This window comes from Leptodactylus fuscus, chromosome 7, assembly GCF_031893055.1.
Source record: "Leptodactylus fuscus isolate aLepFus1 chromosome 7, aLepFus1.hap2, whole genome shotgun sequence".
NCBI classification, from domain to species: domain Eukaryota; kingdom Metazoa; phylum Chordata; class Amphibia; order Anura; family Leptodactylidae; genus Leptodactylus; species Leptodactylus fuscus.
Genome location: NC_134271.1, coordinates 114,724,320 through 114,741,410, shown reverse-complemented (window position 1 = coordinate 114,741,410; position 17,091 = coordinate 114,724,320). Strand labels below are relative to the sequence as shown.

Sequence of the window (17,091 nt, the reverse complement as noted above, 5' to 3'; positions counted from 1 at the left end):
TATCAGACTCTATTAGAGGTGCTGCTAGGTGGCAACTACAGGCGAAAAAAAGGCCACAACTCTACCCTGGGTGTACTAAACACCTTTTGTGCATACAGGGTAAACAGAAGAGGTCTTTTGGAGTCAACCAGCACCACGCGTCCTTCAGTAGGAGGCTTGGTTTTGGTGATGTCAGCCACTTCCACCTCTGTCATTCAAGATTTGGAGGATGGTCCACGGTGCCCCATGGGAATGGAAGCAGACAATATAAATATAAAGTGCTGTGGCAGTATACACTGTGATGCTATGACTAGATGAGTGTCCCGTCTGAAAAACTTTGTCCACTGCCACTATCCCTGCAACATGGGCTTTTATGGATGAATATGGTTTAAGATGCTGAATAATATGTCTTTCTTTGGATGGTCGTTGCCCCCGCACTGTTTCGTGGACTTACATGAAGTCGTCTGCAGGAATTGGTGAACTGGATTCATTTTTTATATTCAACTTTCTTGGTAGCAAGATTTCATTTTGACACAAAGACAGGTATCTTCACTATAGCACTAACTATCCCTACAAAGTGGTTTAGAAGAAATTTTGGTGGTGGTAGACTCCCTAGAAGTTAGTAAAGAATTATATACTAGCAGAGCCTTTGGTGTTAAAATAGTAAATCTGGGTCGGAGGCCCATATAAAAGGTTGGACAATGCGCGCGCTTGGACGTATGATATGTCAAAATCTGGGAATTATGAAACAGATCAAACAAAGAGGGAAAATGAAACTATCATCTACCATAAACTTCTTTTTTTATGGGATCACGATGTACATTTTTTTTTCCCTATCAGTATGTCTTTGTAGTATGGGAGGAAATCCACGAAAACACGGGGAGAACATACAAACTCCTTGCAGATTCAAACCCAGGACTCCAGCGCTGCAATGCTAACCACTGAGCCACCATGTTGCTCCAGCTACCGTAAACTTCTGGTCCAGGACTAGCTATATACGTTAGATGAAAATCATCCATGATGAGGTCGATTGATCAACGGTGGGATCACTCATATGAGCGATCCCACAATCAACAAAAACCTTGACAATTTGACACCGTCAACAATTAAAACATTGCTCTGAGTCTGTGATGGTGGAAAATGATAGGCTAAATTCTTTTATTTTAGAAAAATTTCCTCTATGGAGGATATTTTTTGGCAGATAAAAGTTGGCTGTTATGAACGGCTGTCATTCAGGATCGTCCATTTCGGCCAACTAAAGTTTAGTGTGTATGGCAAATCACAATAGGCCAGAGTCTTCTCTCTGCTGAGAGAATGTTCTAACCAAAGGCTTTATGCTGTAATGTATTCCAAATGTCTATGGTCTCATTATTCTTGTAACATTTCATGAGGCTCTTTTTTGGAAATAGCTGTGGTAGACCTTTCAATAATGGTCAGTTATATAATATGCGCAGGAAGTAGCGGTAATGGTATGTTACCTTCCCAAAGGCTTATATTCCTCACCAACAAAGTATTCAAGAAAAAAAAGAATAAAAATAACCAGAGTCCTAGAAAGACAACATTCTCTTCCACCTGCCAACACAAAAACCACTGATATAACAGAGGAGCCTTGTGTAGTGATTACGGTGGGTTACAGGACAATGAGAACAAGCAGTGCATAAGGTAAACTGTGGTAATGGCTTCATGCTTCGCAATTCTGATTTTGTTTAGTTACTAAAACCTCAGACGAGCTTCATGGTGAACCCCCAACTGTGTTTACAGAAACACCAGACCCGAGCATCTTGGAATTCTCCATCTAACTTTTACAGAACTCTTGGAATGTGGATAAGACAGACTCAATACATGCGGCTTCCAAGTATTACACCTTACAGGCAGAATGTGCAAGAGGTGGAGCAAGGAAAATCCCTCTTAAGACAATTAAACCAACCTGGTTAGACTAAAAACTACTGCATGTCCCTGTATACTCTGTAAATATGAGGAGCTATAAGGAAGCTAAGCTACTGTGAAAATGGTTGTGTATTTTCTTTAAAGTGTTGCTCCACTTTGTGCTAAGATTTGGGTTTGACGAACTTTATATTTCTTCAGAAACCTACCAACCTCTTAGGATTCCACCATATGGTGTGAACGACCCAGGGCCAAAAACTTGGCCCAGATGCCATAGTATTCCATCATGTTAATTCATCATACAAAGATTATTTTTTGTGTGTTTTTCGTGATTGTAACTACATTTGGTGATTCATTTTCTGCTAATGGTGCCTATATATCTGGGATAGCTGTCAGTTGAAGGCTTGTGTGGCTCATGTCTATTCTTTCCAACTATGGTGCACATGATGCACACTTGGCAAACTTGTGTGTTCTCAGTTGGGATAGAAGAATAAAGCCATTGCCAGACTCCTTTGGCAGCAATGTGTCTCCCACTTGGACTAAGCTTTGGCATGTTGACTTCCAATATGACTATTACTTATTTTTTCCAACAACTGTCGTGGGCGAGTCGGGATACCCCCTACACATTTAGTTTGCTAATCCCGCTAAGATTTACGGCTTCATCCAACTATAATGTAATGACTATGTCCCTTGAAGTAAACCCTAAAGATGTCACATAGTTGAAACCAGCTATGAAAACGTATAGCAAAATAAGGCTAGGTTCACATCTGCATTCGGGGACTCAGTCCCCAATTTCGCTTGAAAAATGCAGGCAGAGACCTGGCAGACCCCATTATAGTTTATGGGGTCCACAGGTTTCCGTGTATAAGCAGATTGGGATCCATTTTTTGGGTCCCCAAGCAGATCTATCCATTTTTCTTTTCAGAAATGGATAGGACAGTGAAGATGTGAATGGAGCATAGAATGGTCTTGATTTTATTACGCTATCTGTTGAGCTCAAAAAATATGACTGTCCTATTGGATTTACAGCCATAAAGAAGAAAAAGGAGTCAATGGGTGTGTTGGTCAAAACGATTATCTTTATCACATGACGCATTTCGGGAATACAGATCCCTTTCTCAAGTGTGTCTAACACTTGAAAAAGGGATCTGTGTTCCTGAAACGCGTCATATGATAAAAATAATTGTTTGGACCAGTGCGCCCATTGCCTCTTTTTTCTACTCTATGGACGTTCCTGACGCCTAACCGTGGTTTGAAGCGTTCCTGAGGCCAGCTGCTGCCCACTAGGGTCCATCATTGTACAAATTGCATTCTGATACATGCCTAAATAGTGGTTGTGAACTAATTTTCACAACCAAACAAGGTGAGAATTCTACCTTTGTTTTTTGCAATATTCACCATTTCATTCACCATTTTGGAAGAAACGGCTCCCGGAAAAAGCTCCTGAGCGGTCTCAAAACCCTAATAGAAACCCAGATCAAGCAATGTCCTATAAAACTCCTTTTATATAGAAGGCAAGACCATGGCAAAAAAGGTTTAACTTTATAACTGTTGCAAATCCTAAACTAGCCTCGCCCCAGACAAAAAATGTATATAAAAAAAAAAGCCTAATAAATCTATTACAACAAAGAACTTCAACCATTTCCAGTTCTTTTAGGTGAAATGCTTAAGATCCTTCACATCCAGTAATTGAATAATGTTACACAAGATTAGATTGCCGTTCCCAGTACATTAAATTCATAGTTTATATAAATGCCTTCAGTTTCCTACAGCCTTGCTGACCCTTTCTATTGCCAAAAACATGATTGATGGACCTGTTCAGAACAATATGTCCAGGACAGAGGTATCATTCATCTGAATTATGTAGCTCTGACAATAGAAAGGCTGCCAAATTAGCCACCAGTAGGGAGTAAGAGTGGAGGCAACAGAGCGGCTCTTCTAACAACTTCCATAGAAACTTGAGCTTACGCTCAACCCTTACTTTCGCAGCGCAGCCTGGAATAGTCATAGAGCCAAACCATTATCTAATCTCTGGCCACAAAGTATTTAATACATCTAATCTAGGTAATAATTCTAATTTACAGTGTGTGGATTTGGAAACTAGAACGAACATGCGAGAGTTAAAACTAAAATATTGATATAATGGAAACAAAAGCTGTAACATTTCACTGTAAAAATCATTTATTACAAGGCTCAGGGAGCGGAAAGACAGACAATGACTAATAACCCATTGTGGTGATAATGGTCCCCGCTGACCATACACTGTTAGATTTTAGGAGGCTGAAAAGTCAATGTACACCATTTTCTGGCAACAATTTGTGGAACACTGACCAAAAGCAAATATCTGTCATTTTTTTTCTGTATTTTCGTCATTGTTTGCTGTGGAAGGTAGTGCGGACACATAGTTGCATTGATAGGCAAGGGAAGGATATAGCTGCTGTTCACACTGTGGGTGCGACTTGGCAATAAGACACAGTTTGGCCCACTCTAAGGGTAAGTTCACACAGAGTTTTTTGGATCGGAACCTTCAATCCAAAAGCCGGGTAGCCACGAGTGAAAGCCAGTGCACTGAATCGGCATCCAGCCGTGCAGTCCGCTCTGGATTAGGTCCAATGAACGGGCCTAGCCCGGAGGAGGGTGTGTCTTCATGCCGAATCGCAAGGTGATTCGACCTGAAGATTGAGCACCTCACTTCTTTTTTTCCGGAAGCTGGAAGAAACGGCTCCTGGAAAAAAGACCTGAGCGGCTCCCTTTGATTTCAATGGGAGCCGTCTTTTTGTTCAGGATTTTGATGCGGATACAGCCTCAAAATCCTGACCAAAAATTTCCGTGTGAATTTACCCTAAGCTGTTACTACTTTATTGCATTACATATCGTGTTGTGTTTGCATAGGACTTGAGCTATGTGATGTTTGAGTTAGTGCTTGTCACTCTGCTTGGTTTTATAGGCGGAATTGAGTTACACATAAGAGTTGCAGAATGGGAGAAGTTGAGTCTTACTCTCTTGCAGTGTAACGCACTGATTCTGGGGATACCCAGGTTACCCATGGTAGGATGGGCCCAATTCCAAGTAGCGAGAGAGAGGAGCAATGGCTTTCCTACTCAGAGGTCTGTACAGAAATCACTGGGAGACCTGGCGATCGGTGACAGAGCTATATTACAGATTTTGACAGAGCCATGTTACAGATTTTGCTTTCAGAGCAGGGGCTTAAACCCCCTCACTAAATTTGTGCAAAAATAAAAATATTCTTCCACTAATCCACCCCAAATTTGAGATACAATTCCGCCCTGATTTCTTCTTCGGCATTGTCGTGTGGAGCTGGGGGACAGAAAATGAAGATGTCCACCACAAATGTCTTCCTTTTCCGTAGTATGAATGAGCCTTTAGATAGATTAGATTAGATTAGATTGGATTGGGAACCCAACTCTGAGCATAATTATTTCAACCTCTGTATGATGCTTTGGAATATCTTGTCACCGTAAAGGCAATAAGAGATAGAAATATAAAAAAATCTATAAATATATCATGTACGGTACTTACTTGAGTAAAAGAGCCATCCTCATTGCACTCTGGAATGAAAACTGCTTCCTGCGGCTTCTTTGCTTGTTCCAAGGCTTGTGCTCTTTCCAGCCGACACTTGCTCTGTCCAGCATCTTAGAAACAAAATGTAGGCATTATTCTGTCTTGTTAATTTCTCCAAAGGAAATGTGGCAAAGTAGACTGCTGATCTTTCTTTAGTAACAAAGGTCACTTAAGCTGGCCAAACACAATACAGAAAAATTGTCCAAACCTTCTAATGTGTTTGGGGTCAGCCCGTCCATCCCCAATGGAAAATGGAGAAACCTGCCAATCCTTGTACCTGTAGGAGATAAGCCTGAGCCAGAGGGATCTGGCAATCGCTTGTATACTGTGTCCTTCGTGTTGAAATAAACATGCACTTGAAGAGGTCAAAAAAGATGTGTGATGGGGAAAAGAGCATTCTACCTAGAGCTGTCTAATGTGTAGGATCACCTTCACCAATAGAAAACCTAATAATTATTGCATACACAGCCATAATGATATCCTCAAGCTGAAATGTGTTTTATCTGTTTAAGGGGGTGTTCACACTTGTGCCTGTGTCCGCCCACTGGGTCTCCGTCCTATTCCCGAGGAAACTGCATAGGGGACGGCTTCTCAGCAATCAGTTGAATGGTTTTTCGATTTTTCAAAGCAAACTGCTGGTGTCTGGGAAACCATTTTATTTTGTCCTGACACAAAGTCCTGCATGTCCAACTTTGTGTCGCTGCAAAAAACCCGGCCTCCTTGCCGAGAGGCTACATAAGGTTTGCTTTAAAAGCCCTGTCCAATGAATAGGTTTTAAAACTGACCACCAAAAAACCGTCCCCTATCCAGTTTCCCCGGGGAATAGGACGGAGACCCGGTGGGCGGACACGGGCGCAAGTGTGAACGCCCCCTAAGATTGCAGTTGTGATGGGGAAGAGATAAAATAAAAATAATTTGGCCTTAGAGACCGGCTACATATAAACCGTAGGACCCTTTGGTTATTTTAGTTTTCTGCTCTGTAACTTTTCTTTGCTTGTCTCAGCCTTATAATGGTGACGGTTGGACAATCTTTCACATATCACTTTTTTTGTTTTGATGTTTTTATTACAATAAAGTGTGCCAAGAATGAATGTCTCCATATAAAATGTCTGGAACTTGTATAAAAAAAATAGTTTTTCCGGTTTATAACTGGCCCTACTGACTCATCACTGACTGAAGATGTCTACAGACAATACATGAGCATATTCTACATACTCTAAACAATGGCAGGACTATCGGTTCATTTATTCCATGACATTCTGTGTGTTTTTTCAGTCACATGCGGTTTTATATACCGCTAGAAAGCTGACAGTGCGCTGAATTCAATGATGGAGAGAAGACATGAAAGCTGAGACAGGATATAATGTGCAGAGAGAAAACATAAAATGGCTCGACTCCCCTTTGTTACCTTTGCACCTCCCTCGATGAACAACATTTAAGGCAGAATCCTTGCACTTGGCTCTTTGGTAGTCACACATAGACTCATAGGTTCGGCCATCTGATGCACAGACGGGCTTGGATTGTGTTCTGGAGCAATGAGGATTGCACTGTGGATCTCTGTCCCGCTCACTTATTAAAAACTACAAAATAAAACACAAGTTATATATATTAATTTATAGACAGAACATATCACTAAAAATTCAATATATCATTAGATGAGTACTAGAATATATAGGTGAAATACTACAAACTGATCAAAGAAAGGAAAGAAACCTGTGACATTGAACATACAGTCACTATATGTTATAGAGCAGGAGTTGGTGAGGAGATTGATATATGGAGGAGATTTACTAAGCAAAATTCATTAGAATTCTGATGGAATTTACACCAAAATACTGTTTAGCATGCCTAATGCTTGGTTCACATCTGTGTTCGGTATTCTGTTTGGGGGAGTTTGCATGGGGACCCCTGAATGGGATACCGAACGCAACTGCAAGCGGTGTGCAGTGACAGCACACAGACCCCATAGACTATAATGGGGTCCGTTTGCTTGCCGCCAGATCTCCACAGGGATCATCCGGACAGGAAAGTCGTTCACAATCTACACGGTGCCCGCACGAATCATGCACACAGGAAAGTAGATTGTGAACGACTTTCCTGTCCGGATGATCCCTGTGGAGATCTGGCGGCAAGCAAACGGGCCCCATTATAGTCTATGGGGATCCGTGTGATGTTACTGGCACACCGCTTGCAGTTGCATTCGGTATTCCATTCGGGGGGTCCTCATGTGGACTCCCCCGGACAAAATACGAACGCGGCCTTACACCACATTTATCAAGCGTTTTACACTTGGTTTACGCTAGGTTCACACTAGCCTTCGGCTTTCCGTTCTTCCGGTCTGCTTGAAGACCCAAAAAATGGGAAGCTAACCCGCTTAACAAGTAGCTACACATGGACCCCATAGACTGTAATTGAGTCCGCGGGGTTTCTGCCCGAAAAAGGCATTTTTTAAGTGGGTTCGGGGTTTGAAACCCTGAACATATAGCGAGTGCTAGTGTGAACCTTAGGCAGTTTTATACCTCACAGGAAAAGGTGCCCATCTTCATAAGGAGTGTGATGTAGAGGGAAGTGGCTGAGGTCTAGATTTCAATACTGTGCACCAACCATGTCCCAAAATTTTGGTACATCTTTCTGGCCCAAAACTAAGTCAATCAATTGGTGTAGCATTAGACTAGACAGGCTAATAATGTGACAGATTTATAATCAGACACTATGATAATTCTTTTTTTTCCTTTTTTAATATTATGTAGTCATCTTAATCTTTACTATAACCACATGTACAATGTTCTCATTGAACACAGGTAAATTCCAAATTTTAAAAATTTTCATTGTCCTCACCCCAAAATTTCAATTAAATTTTTTTTACAAGGATCTTTGTTATATTTGTTTTCCACATACAGCGCAAACTTATAATGACCGTGCAATAGAGTCTTAAAATACATACAGACACAAGAAGCAAGGCCACCTATCAGAGACAAAAAACCAAAAACACGCAGAAATGGAAGGAATATAAACAAAGAAACATCTCAGTATTCAGCTGCGTTCCTTCCTTTCTGTTTTTGTCACTTCACCTTCCAAAGATGTTGATCAAATCTAGATCCCATCATGTTATTCCTAAGGTGGGATAACATTTATCCTAAACTGGCCGATAACCCATGGCCTGTGACAATTGCCAGCCATACAATACATGTAAGCATGCTGCACCATACCACCTGGTAAAATCCCGCCACTCTGCCTTATATACCAAGAATCAATGAGTCCTTTCAAACCCTTAATCCCCCTTTTTGATGTCTGTTTTTACAGAGCACTTACAACTTCCTTAATCTGAGCTACTCTGAAGCAGGACCTAGAAATGTAACGATAGTTACATATGACCGTAGGATTGACCTGCTGATATCTGGAAGAACTCCATCTGGATCAGCTTGACTTTTGCTGTTGTTGTTTTTTGTCTTAACTATTACTATTGGCCTTCCTGAGAAATTCTCACATCAAAGGCCTCACATAGAAAGTTATTCATTTAGTCAGATAGCAGCTGTACATCAGTTTCAGCTTGACCTTCCATCTTTCTTTCCTAATGGATTACTTCTAGGTTGACCTATGTGTTTTAAACATAGAGGCTCAATATGTGAGGCTGCTGTGGTCTCCAGACACTTTTTTGGATTCCTCTCCAGATCAGAGTTGTCATAGAGATGACCATACAACAGACTTCAGCTTCTCACCATCAAATTTACACATTTAATGAACACCAGAAGACCTTTTCATGATTTCTTCTGGCAAAGTTTTCTTTTATATTTTTTTTTATTGAGTATGGTTACAATCTGTACAACATGAAAAGAAGTACGAGAGGTACTGGCTGCTGTGTGAGAGGTCTAGACATGGGTCACAAGGGGACTGGAACAAGTTCCTCTTTTCCACCGAGGAGGTCTTATTTACATATTCTCTACCCAGAATTATCGGGCATGATGGTGTAATATGTTCTTGTACACCTCGTGGTGGTATTTTGGTCTCTCATTACTCTGGTATACAAAGAGAAACTCTGTAGGATAGTGAATTAGTGAAGTAAGGGTCAGTTCACACGGAGGAATTTGCTGTGGATTTGGGGGCAGATTACGCCCCTGAACACGGAGCAAATTCCTCCTGAATCAACCTCCCATTGTTTTCAATGGGAGGCACAGATTGCAGCAGGACGCAGAAAAAAGAAGCATCCTGCTCTTGCTGCAGATTCCACCCACAGGGTCTGTAGCTCAAGACTCCCTCCTGATTAGGGCTAGTTCACACGGGGCAAGAGGGGGCGGATTTTGACACGGAATCAGCCTCAAATTCCTCCCTCTCTCAATAGAGGTCTATGTAGACCGATAGCATTCTTTTTTCCGCTAGCGGTTTGTTCCTGCTCGCGGAAAAAAGAGGCGAGCTGCCCTGTTTTCAGACGGAATCCGCGGCTGATTCAGCTGCGGATGTCCGCCTCGCGACGCCTCCCTCTCGACAAGTCCCATTTATTTGGGCCTAATCCAGAGCGAAAGGCCGTAACGGAGTGCGAACACACGGAACCCCCATGTGAACTAGCCATTTGGATTCATCCGGGCCTAATGAGGAGCTGGATGCCATAACAGAATGTCAATGCACTGCATCAGCATCCTGTCGTGGCTAGCCCGCACAAAAATGCCGGTGGCGGAAAATGAAGAGGAATTTCCTCTTCATTTTCCCCCATGTGAACAGACCCTTATTATGTTGCATCTGATGGAGCTAAGCCTCCAGCTCTATGAATGGGGACAGGCATGTTCTCCCATAGAAGGCTGTAAGGGAGCTATGGAAACAACTGTCCATATAAACTGCAACCATAAGGGCAGGGGTCAGTAGCCTCTGGCATCTGTCCCGATGTTGACGCTTCAGGCATATTTACTTGGGACAGGACTCTCTCTAATGTTTAAAATGCTGCTTCTTCAGTTAATCCTGATTTCTCATGGACCATGTAAACACAGTCAAAGGGGAAAAGCAGGAGGCACAAAGGGGAAAAGCAGGAGGCACAAAGGGGAAAAGCAGGAGGCATGGTGTCGTAGTGCCCAGACTGTGAGCAAGCCTAGTAAGAGGGCATCCTCGGCCTCTGCATTTAATTTTTGTACCTTGAAGCGAGAGCAAAAGTAAAGTATGATATGGCAGCTGCACATATTGAAGTAGGTGTTTGTTTATTTCAACAAGGTTGGACAGATTTCGCTGTGGATGTAGAAGGCTGTGACTGTGATATTCTAGGACTGCTTGGGTTCAATGAGGCAGGCAGGAGAGTAAAACCTCTCCCATCTCAGGAGTGAATAGGAACTTTTATTGTTCTTTCACAGTTTGAAGAACAAAAGTGATTTTGCTGCACGTTTTTCAGAATTGTCGAGCCAGTTGTATATCTAAGCATGTCAGAAGTATCTCAACTTTCAGAATTTACATTGTACATCTGAAGATGTAGATGTAGCAGAAGCCCAGTTATGATTTAGACAGTATATAGATAAGGATGCAGGCTGATCTTGTTCATTGAACGTGGCTGTAGAAACATGGCAGATAATTTTAGGATTACATGAAGGGATTGTGTTACCAGAAAATTACGTATTTTTAAACTAAGATGTCATGTAGAATGTCGTATTGTTAATGAATTATTGATATATATATATATATATATATATATATATATATATATATATTAAAATTTTCATATCACATCTGTATTTTATAAGGAGTACAAAATTTTGCAATCTTCACTCTGCCCACTATGCCTAATAATAAACTGACACTTGCCAATTTTGTAGGGGCTGTCTTTGCAGTAGTTCCCTCACTGACATTACCAACAAGACTGATAGCATAACAATAGAAGATTACTCCTCTATAAGAATCACAATAGAAACTAACACCTCCATAGTTAATACAACATAACACATCTTTGCATTGACTAATATAATACATGATGTGACCTTATCTACCCTTATCTAGTCACCACCTCTGCCCAAGACATAACTAGAAAACCCTCCTACAGACCTTAGTGAATTGGCTCCAGATTATGTCCCCCTATGGCCAGGACACTGCTGTAAAACCTATCAATTATGCTGTTAACAGAGCAGAGGAAAACCCAGTCAAGATGGCCGCCCCCAAAATTATTTACAGAGAATGCAATAAAAAAATCTACAATCTGAAACGAAAAATACATTAGAAAAAAGTGATATATTTCACTATCTGGTTTTAATAAATACATTAAAAAAAAAATGGCCATAAATTCCTTTGAAGTCTTGTTTCAATAGATTTTGTAAGAAATATTCATTGATGGCAAATACTTCAGCTTAGCCACCAGGGATAAGATATCCACAGAATTAATATACCTTTTTGACTAAGACATTCAAGCACATCAGAGGAGATTCCAGCATGTATAGATGTCTGCCCCATACAAGACAGGAACATTTTAACCACTTTTGGACCATTATTATCCTACCGACCTTCCCGATCACTGTGCACCATTTACAGGGAAAATCACCCCCTCCCCCCATGTCCGAAAGATGACCCAAAGGTCTGTTATAACCTTATGGGGACACAATGTGAAAAAAATAACAAAAATTAATAGAAAAGTAAAAATATTTTTTAGTAGCACTTTGTGTTATTAGATTAAAAGAGAAAAAAAAAATTAAAGTGAAAAATAGACACAATTTCCTTCCTCTTTTGCTTATATTTTCCTGGATATAAAAGAAAATTAAAACACCATGCAAAAGTAAAAATAACATAAAAATACAGCCCTATGTGTCACAGAAAAAAGATGGAGAAATGAGTTGAATGACCCAAATGAAAAAAATGTTACAGCCCTCAAAACCGCACATACAAAAAAACCTAAAATGTGTCTAGTCCTGGACCACAAATTGGCCGGGTACTGAAGTGGTTAAAATAAAAGTAAATGAAAAATTTTTTTTAGAAGTTGTTTTAATTTGTAATAAAGTAAAATGAGTGCTATCTCAGCGGTTCTGCAGCCGCCTCTCACAGGCACTGTATGGTGTATGATTGCGAATGTCTTTGTAAGAAGTCTGGCACTTGAGCTAGAACTGGCAGCCATGGTTGAAGTTTTGCTTGCAAAAAAATATATTTACTGTTGTTGTGTGCTTTAATCATAGTGCCCATAAATAAACACTCGCTGTGAACTCGCAGTGACCTAAACGCACGCTAAATCAGTCTGCATTGTTCTTATCACCCTTGACTGTGGATACATGCTCACCCAACAAGTAAATATGACTCAGATGGTAATAGGACATTTGCATGCTGTGTCTTTGGCAATTGCAGTGTTTTCTGAGAGCACTGATTCCGTTATATGAAATGTCAGAATACATAATGTACCGTAATCTTATTCTTAGTTTAGTGGATCACAGAGGGATCTTTTGTTATTCCGTGCCTCTTCATGCTCTTAAAGTGTTCCTCTGATTCTTAAAATCTCTGAAGGGTTAATTGATTGGGGTCAATGATCTGGGACCCTGGTGATTTTTATGAGATCTCTGACTTGGAGCTCTCATAGACTTCAATAGTTAAAGTGTACCTCCAAATATAAAACAACTATTCATAAATGAATTGTACAAGTGAATATAAGAAACTTTGTAATATATCTTATTAAAAAAAAATAAATTCTACACTTATTAAGCTGCTCCGCCTTATCTTCACTCACATTATTTATAGGATCTGTCTCTGTGTTTACCTCACACACTGAAGTCTATGGAGAAGGGGAGGGGGAGGAGGAGACAGCTGCCAGCTAGTTAATAGATTTACTGCCTCTTAGTGCAATGGTTCAGACTTATCTTAAAAGATAAACGTGTCAAAGAACTCTCTCATTCACAGTGCAGGAGATTTTAGCAGCTGCAGTTATGTCTGTATCTTTTCTAGCAGTTTCCTTTCCCCTCCCCTTTCCATAGACTTCTATGAAAAAAGTAACACAGCCTGATAACTGGTAGGGATCGATAAGTAAGGATGCAAACCCCTGGGCCTGCAAACCCCAACAAACACTGCTATCATTATACACTGATGTCTTTTCAGACCCCAAAGTGTAATGATCGGAGACCCAGGGGAGGTGAGGGAACATAATAAAAAACACTGTAAGGGCAGGTTCACACCTGCGCCAGGTCTCCACATTGCAGGTTTCCGTCTTCTGCCCAAGAAACTGGACAGGAGATGGAAAACCGGCAGTCAGTTTTGAAACCCATGTCAATGGGTTTGCAAAGGGTCCGCCCATGAGTGTCTTCTGCCTCTCCGCTGCGAAACCGTTTTTTGTAACCGGACACAAAGTCGGACATGCAGGACTTTGTGTCCAGATAAAAAAAAAAAGGTTTCGCCGAGGAGACAAGAAAAGATGCACACGGTTGCTCACGGGCGGACACTAATTGGTGGGTTTCTTTCTCCTGTCCAGTTTCTCAGGCAGAAGACGGAAACCCACAAAGCGGAGACCGGGCGCAGATGTGAACCCGCCCTAACTCTGTTCTTGATGGTATAAGCTGCCTCCAAGGGGTCTGACAGTGGTTTGCTCCTCTCTTCACATTCAGAACACATGCAGGTTTGTTGAAGCCAAGCGTGCATGTGTATGGTGGCACTGGGAGTGTTCGGAATCTAAAATGTGATGCCAGTTTAATTGTCTCTGTGATGTAGAGTTTAATACCAAGAGAGTTAATATTACTTTACTTTAGGAGAAGCCTCATCATGAATTAAAAGCGCCCTCTGCTGGTTCAGGGGACATTAAGACTGGCATAAATGACACCAGCCTTAATAACCCCCCTATGTACTTTATTTCAACACTGAAGACATGAACACATAAAACTAGACAGCTATATGAGTTGGATTGTGAAATCTTACATAAACCTTTGTACTTTCCTTTCCAGGAAAACAAGAACATCGATATTACTAGAGCCTTGGAAAACTACTGTCTAGCTTTGGCATCTTCGCTACTTAGATCAAGTAATAGACTTGTGTAACAATGGCTTCCACAGATATAAACAATATTAACACTGTTAGGAGACCAAACGATGGCTTCCCCTTCTCCTTTTTAAGTGCTGCCAGGCTTCCATACAATAAAGGACTTGTGCTCTCTTATTGCAAAATGAAGGTGGCACCAGACATTACTGTACATTTCAACGCCATTTCCAGCTTTGATAAAATATTGTAACAATGGCACATTATAACATTTACAGAAGCGCTCATTTATTCATCACTTGCTAGTTTACAATGACATTTCCCACAGCTAGTTCTGCGGCTCGGACACAGATTAATGTTTGTATTTAGCCAAAAGTAGAGCGAACTAAAAATCGATAGTAATGTTTAGGAAAGTAGGGTCAAATTCACGGAGAAGGATAAGAAAATGGTGGTTATTAATACGGCCAAAAAAATAAATAAATTTAACAAAAAAAATCACAATTTATGCATAATACGTAGTTCAATGGAATTTATATCAATAAATAACATTAGATGAGGGTTGAGGAGGGTGTAAAATAAAAAACAGGAAGAAAAAAAAAAGCCTCTTATTGGCCCTGCCGATCCAGTGGAGGAGCCCTTTCCCTGTCCTTCTTTTATAGATCAAGTGCTCTGACAATTATGTTAATGGATCCCCCATTTGGCCAATGCATGTCATGGCTGCGGTAATAACACCAACTATTGCTGGCGCTTTCCCTATAAGTGCAACTTAAGCAGAAAGTCTGCAGAGGAAACTTCTGAGAAAAAGCGATACGGCAAAAACTGCAATGTGTTTCCGCAGTGTTTTTTTACACGTGGGCCTTAGCTTATAATAGTTTTCCCTCTCCGTTACAGTAACTTTTATGAAGTTGCCACATAATGTTGTGTTGTCTGGGGTAGATCCAGCAACTTCTACAGTTCCCACCACGGGCAGATCACATGACCAACGCTGGGCTTGAGAGGAGCCGCATTATGGTGGCTCCCATAGCTGTGTATTCAGTACTCTGCAATAAACTGTCCCTGCCTTCTCTATGGAAGATACATCTATAGTAACAGCCGTCTCCCAATTCTGCAGCCGCATGATTTTGTGCAGCTACTTAATGCTGCAGAGATGTATGAGATACGTCCTCGCAGGGTTAAGAGTGGACCACATAGCCATATATATTCAATGGATGGCCAGATAATATTTTGTTCGATTAACCTATAGCCTATAGGCTAAGGCCCCAGCTAATGCTGTATCTCTTTTTCCACAAAATTTTTCATTGAGTTTTTGCTGCATATTTCTCTGTGATTTTTCTTTCCCATGAAAACACTTGCGATTCTGCAGCTAAAATGAACATCGTGTCTCTTAATAACACTCACCGTTTTGAAAATGTATTTTGTGCAATATGTGGATCAGATTAAAGGGGTTGTCCCATCTCAAGGATCGTATCTATACTGGTAGCTTATGTAAATTGAAGACTTTTCCTGCATATATTGCTTTAGAAACGCTGCTTTGATTTCCTGCTAAGTGAACTTATTCCTCCCATATTTTACACAGCGTTTCCATAATCACGGACCTGTGTGATAGGACAAGTGATGTCACTCACTGATCTCAATGTTATGCACAGGTCTGCAGGACAATCGTTCAGCTAATTGCAGTTTGCTGATAAAGTCGAGTCTGTTATCTCTCTATGTAAACACACAGATAACACTGAGTCTGTTCTCTACAAACATGTGCATATTATCTGATCGGCATAAGTATTGTGATACTTCATGGTGTCCCGTTCAGCAAGCTAGGAGGGGAGGGGGAGAAATACAGGAAGTGAGAAGAGGAGACGGCAGGCAAACTGCTGAAACAGTAAGACGGCAAAACCCCTTTAAGGAAATCTCCTTCTCTTTATTGGTACTGTAAAACACAGCTTTTTTTTTTTTTTACTGTAAAAATACAATTTTTTTTCCACAAAATATAAGCTTACCATACATGAACTTTAAAAAAAAAAAAAAAAAAAAAAACAAACAAGAAAAAACCCAATGAAATCTCAAGGCTTTTAGTAAGGTTCCAGCAATATATCATCGCTAAACCCCTAGAGATGTATGAATTGTTGATATATCGATGCCTATATAAAATGTGTTCTGTATTACACGGCTATACAGTCTACGTTATACGGATTTCATTCACGCCATCTATATACCACAGCAAATCCTGCCTTAATGTTAGGAAACGTCTTGATCCAAAAACACTAAATAGCTTATATGGGTATGTGTAAGAGCTACTCTTCCTCATAAATAAAACACATAAGCCTGGATACATTTACAGGCATTTGTAGGATTAGGTTTACATTTACAGATAACAATATGATCTTTGTAGTTTTTGCTTTTAAAATGCCAGGAAATGAGTGATGCGTGGCTTACTCAGCGGTGGATATTTCTATAAGTGGTGCATGTAAAATGGCATGAATATTGAAAGATATGTATAGCAAAATACTTGTATATGTCAGTACCGAAGAAAGTAATGTTATTTAAAGGGAAATCCTTTTTTTTTTTTTAACTAAAACGGCCTAAATTTCTGAATCCCCTAAGTAATCACACGTTGTTATATCTTTATCCACATTTGGTCCATGCGAGGATAGAGTTGAAAGACAAGGTAGTACATGTATTTTGCATGGAGCAAGAAATATATAATACTCTGATAATAAAAAGGATTGATCATGTTGGAATCCAATA

General features: G+C 40.5%; 1 protein-coding gene across 3 annotated transcripts in view; it reads right to left on the bottom strand.

The window, feature by feature from the left end:
• SMOC1 (SPARC related modular calcium binding 1) overlaps positions 1–17,091 on the bottom strand; it is a 130,820-nt gene that overhangs the window by 67,518 nt on the left and 46,211 nt on the right. For all 3 annotated transcript variants that reach the window (XM_075282893.1, XM_075282894.1, XM_075282895.1), the window contains exons 2-3: positions 6,854–7,025; positions 5,404–5,516 (exon numbers count right to left, since the gene is read on the bottom strand). In XM_075282893.1, coding sequence (XP_075138994.1) covers positions 5,404–5,516; positions 6,854–7,025 — 285 coding nt within the window. The remainder of the gene's footprint in view (positions 1–5,403; positions 5,517–6,853; positions 7,026–17,091) is intronic.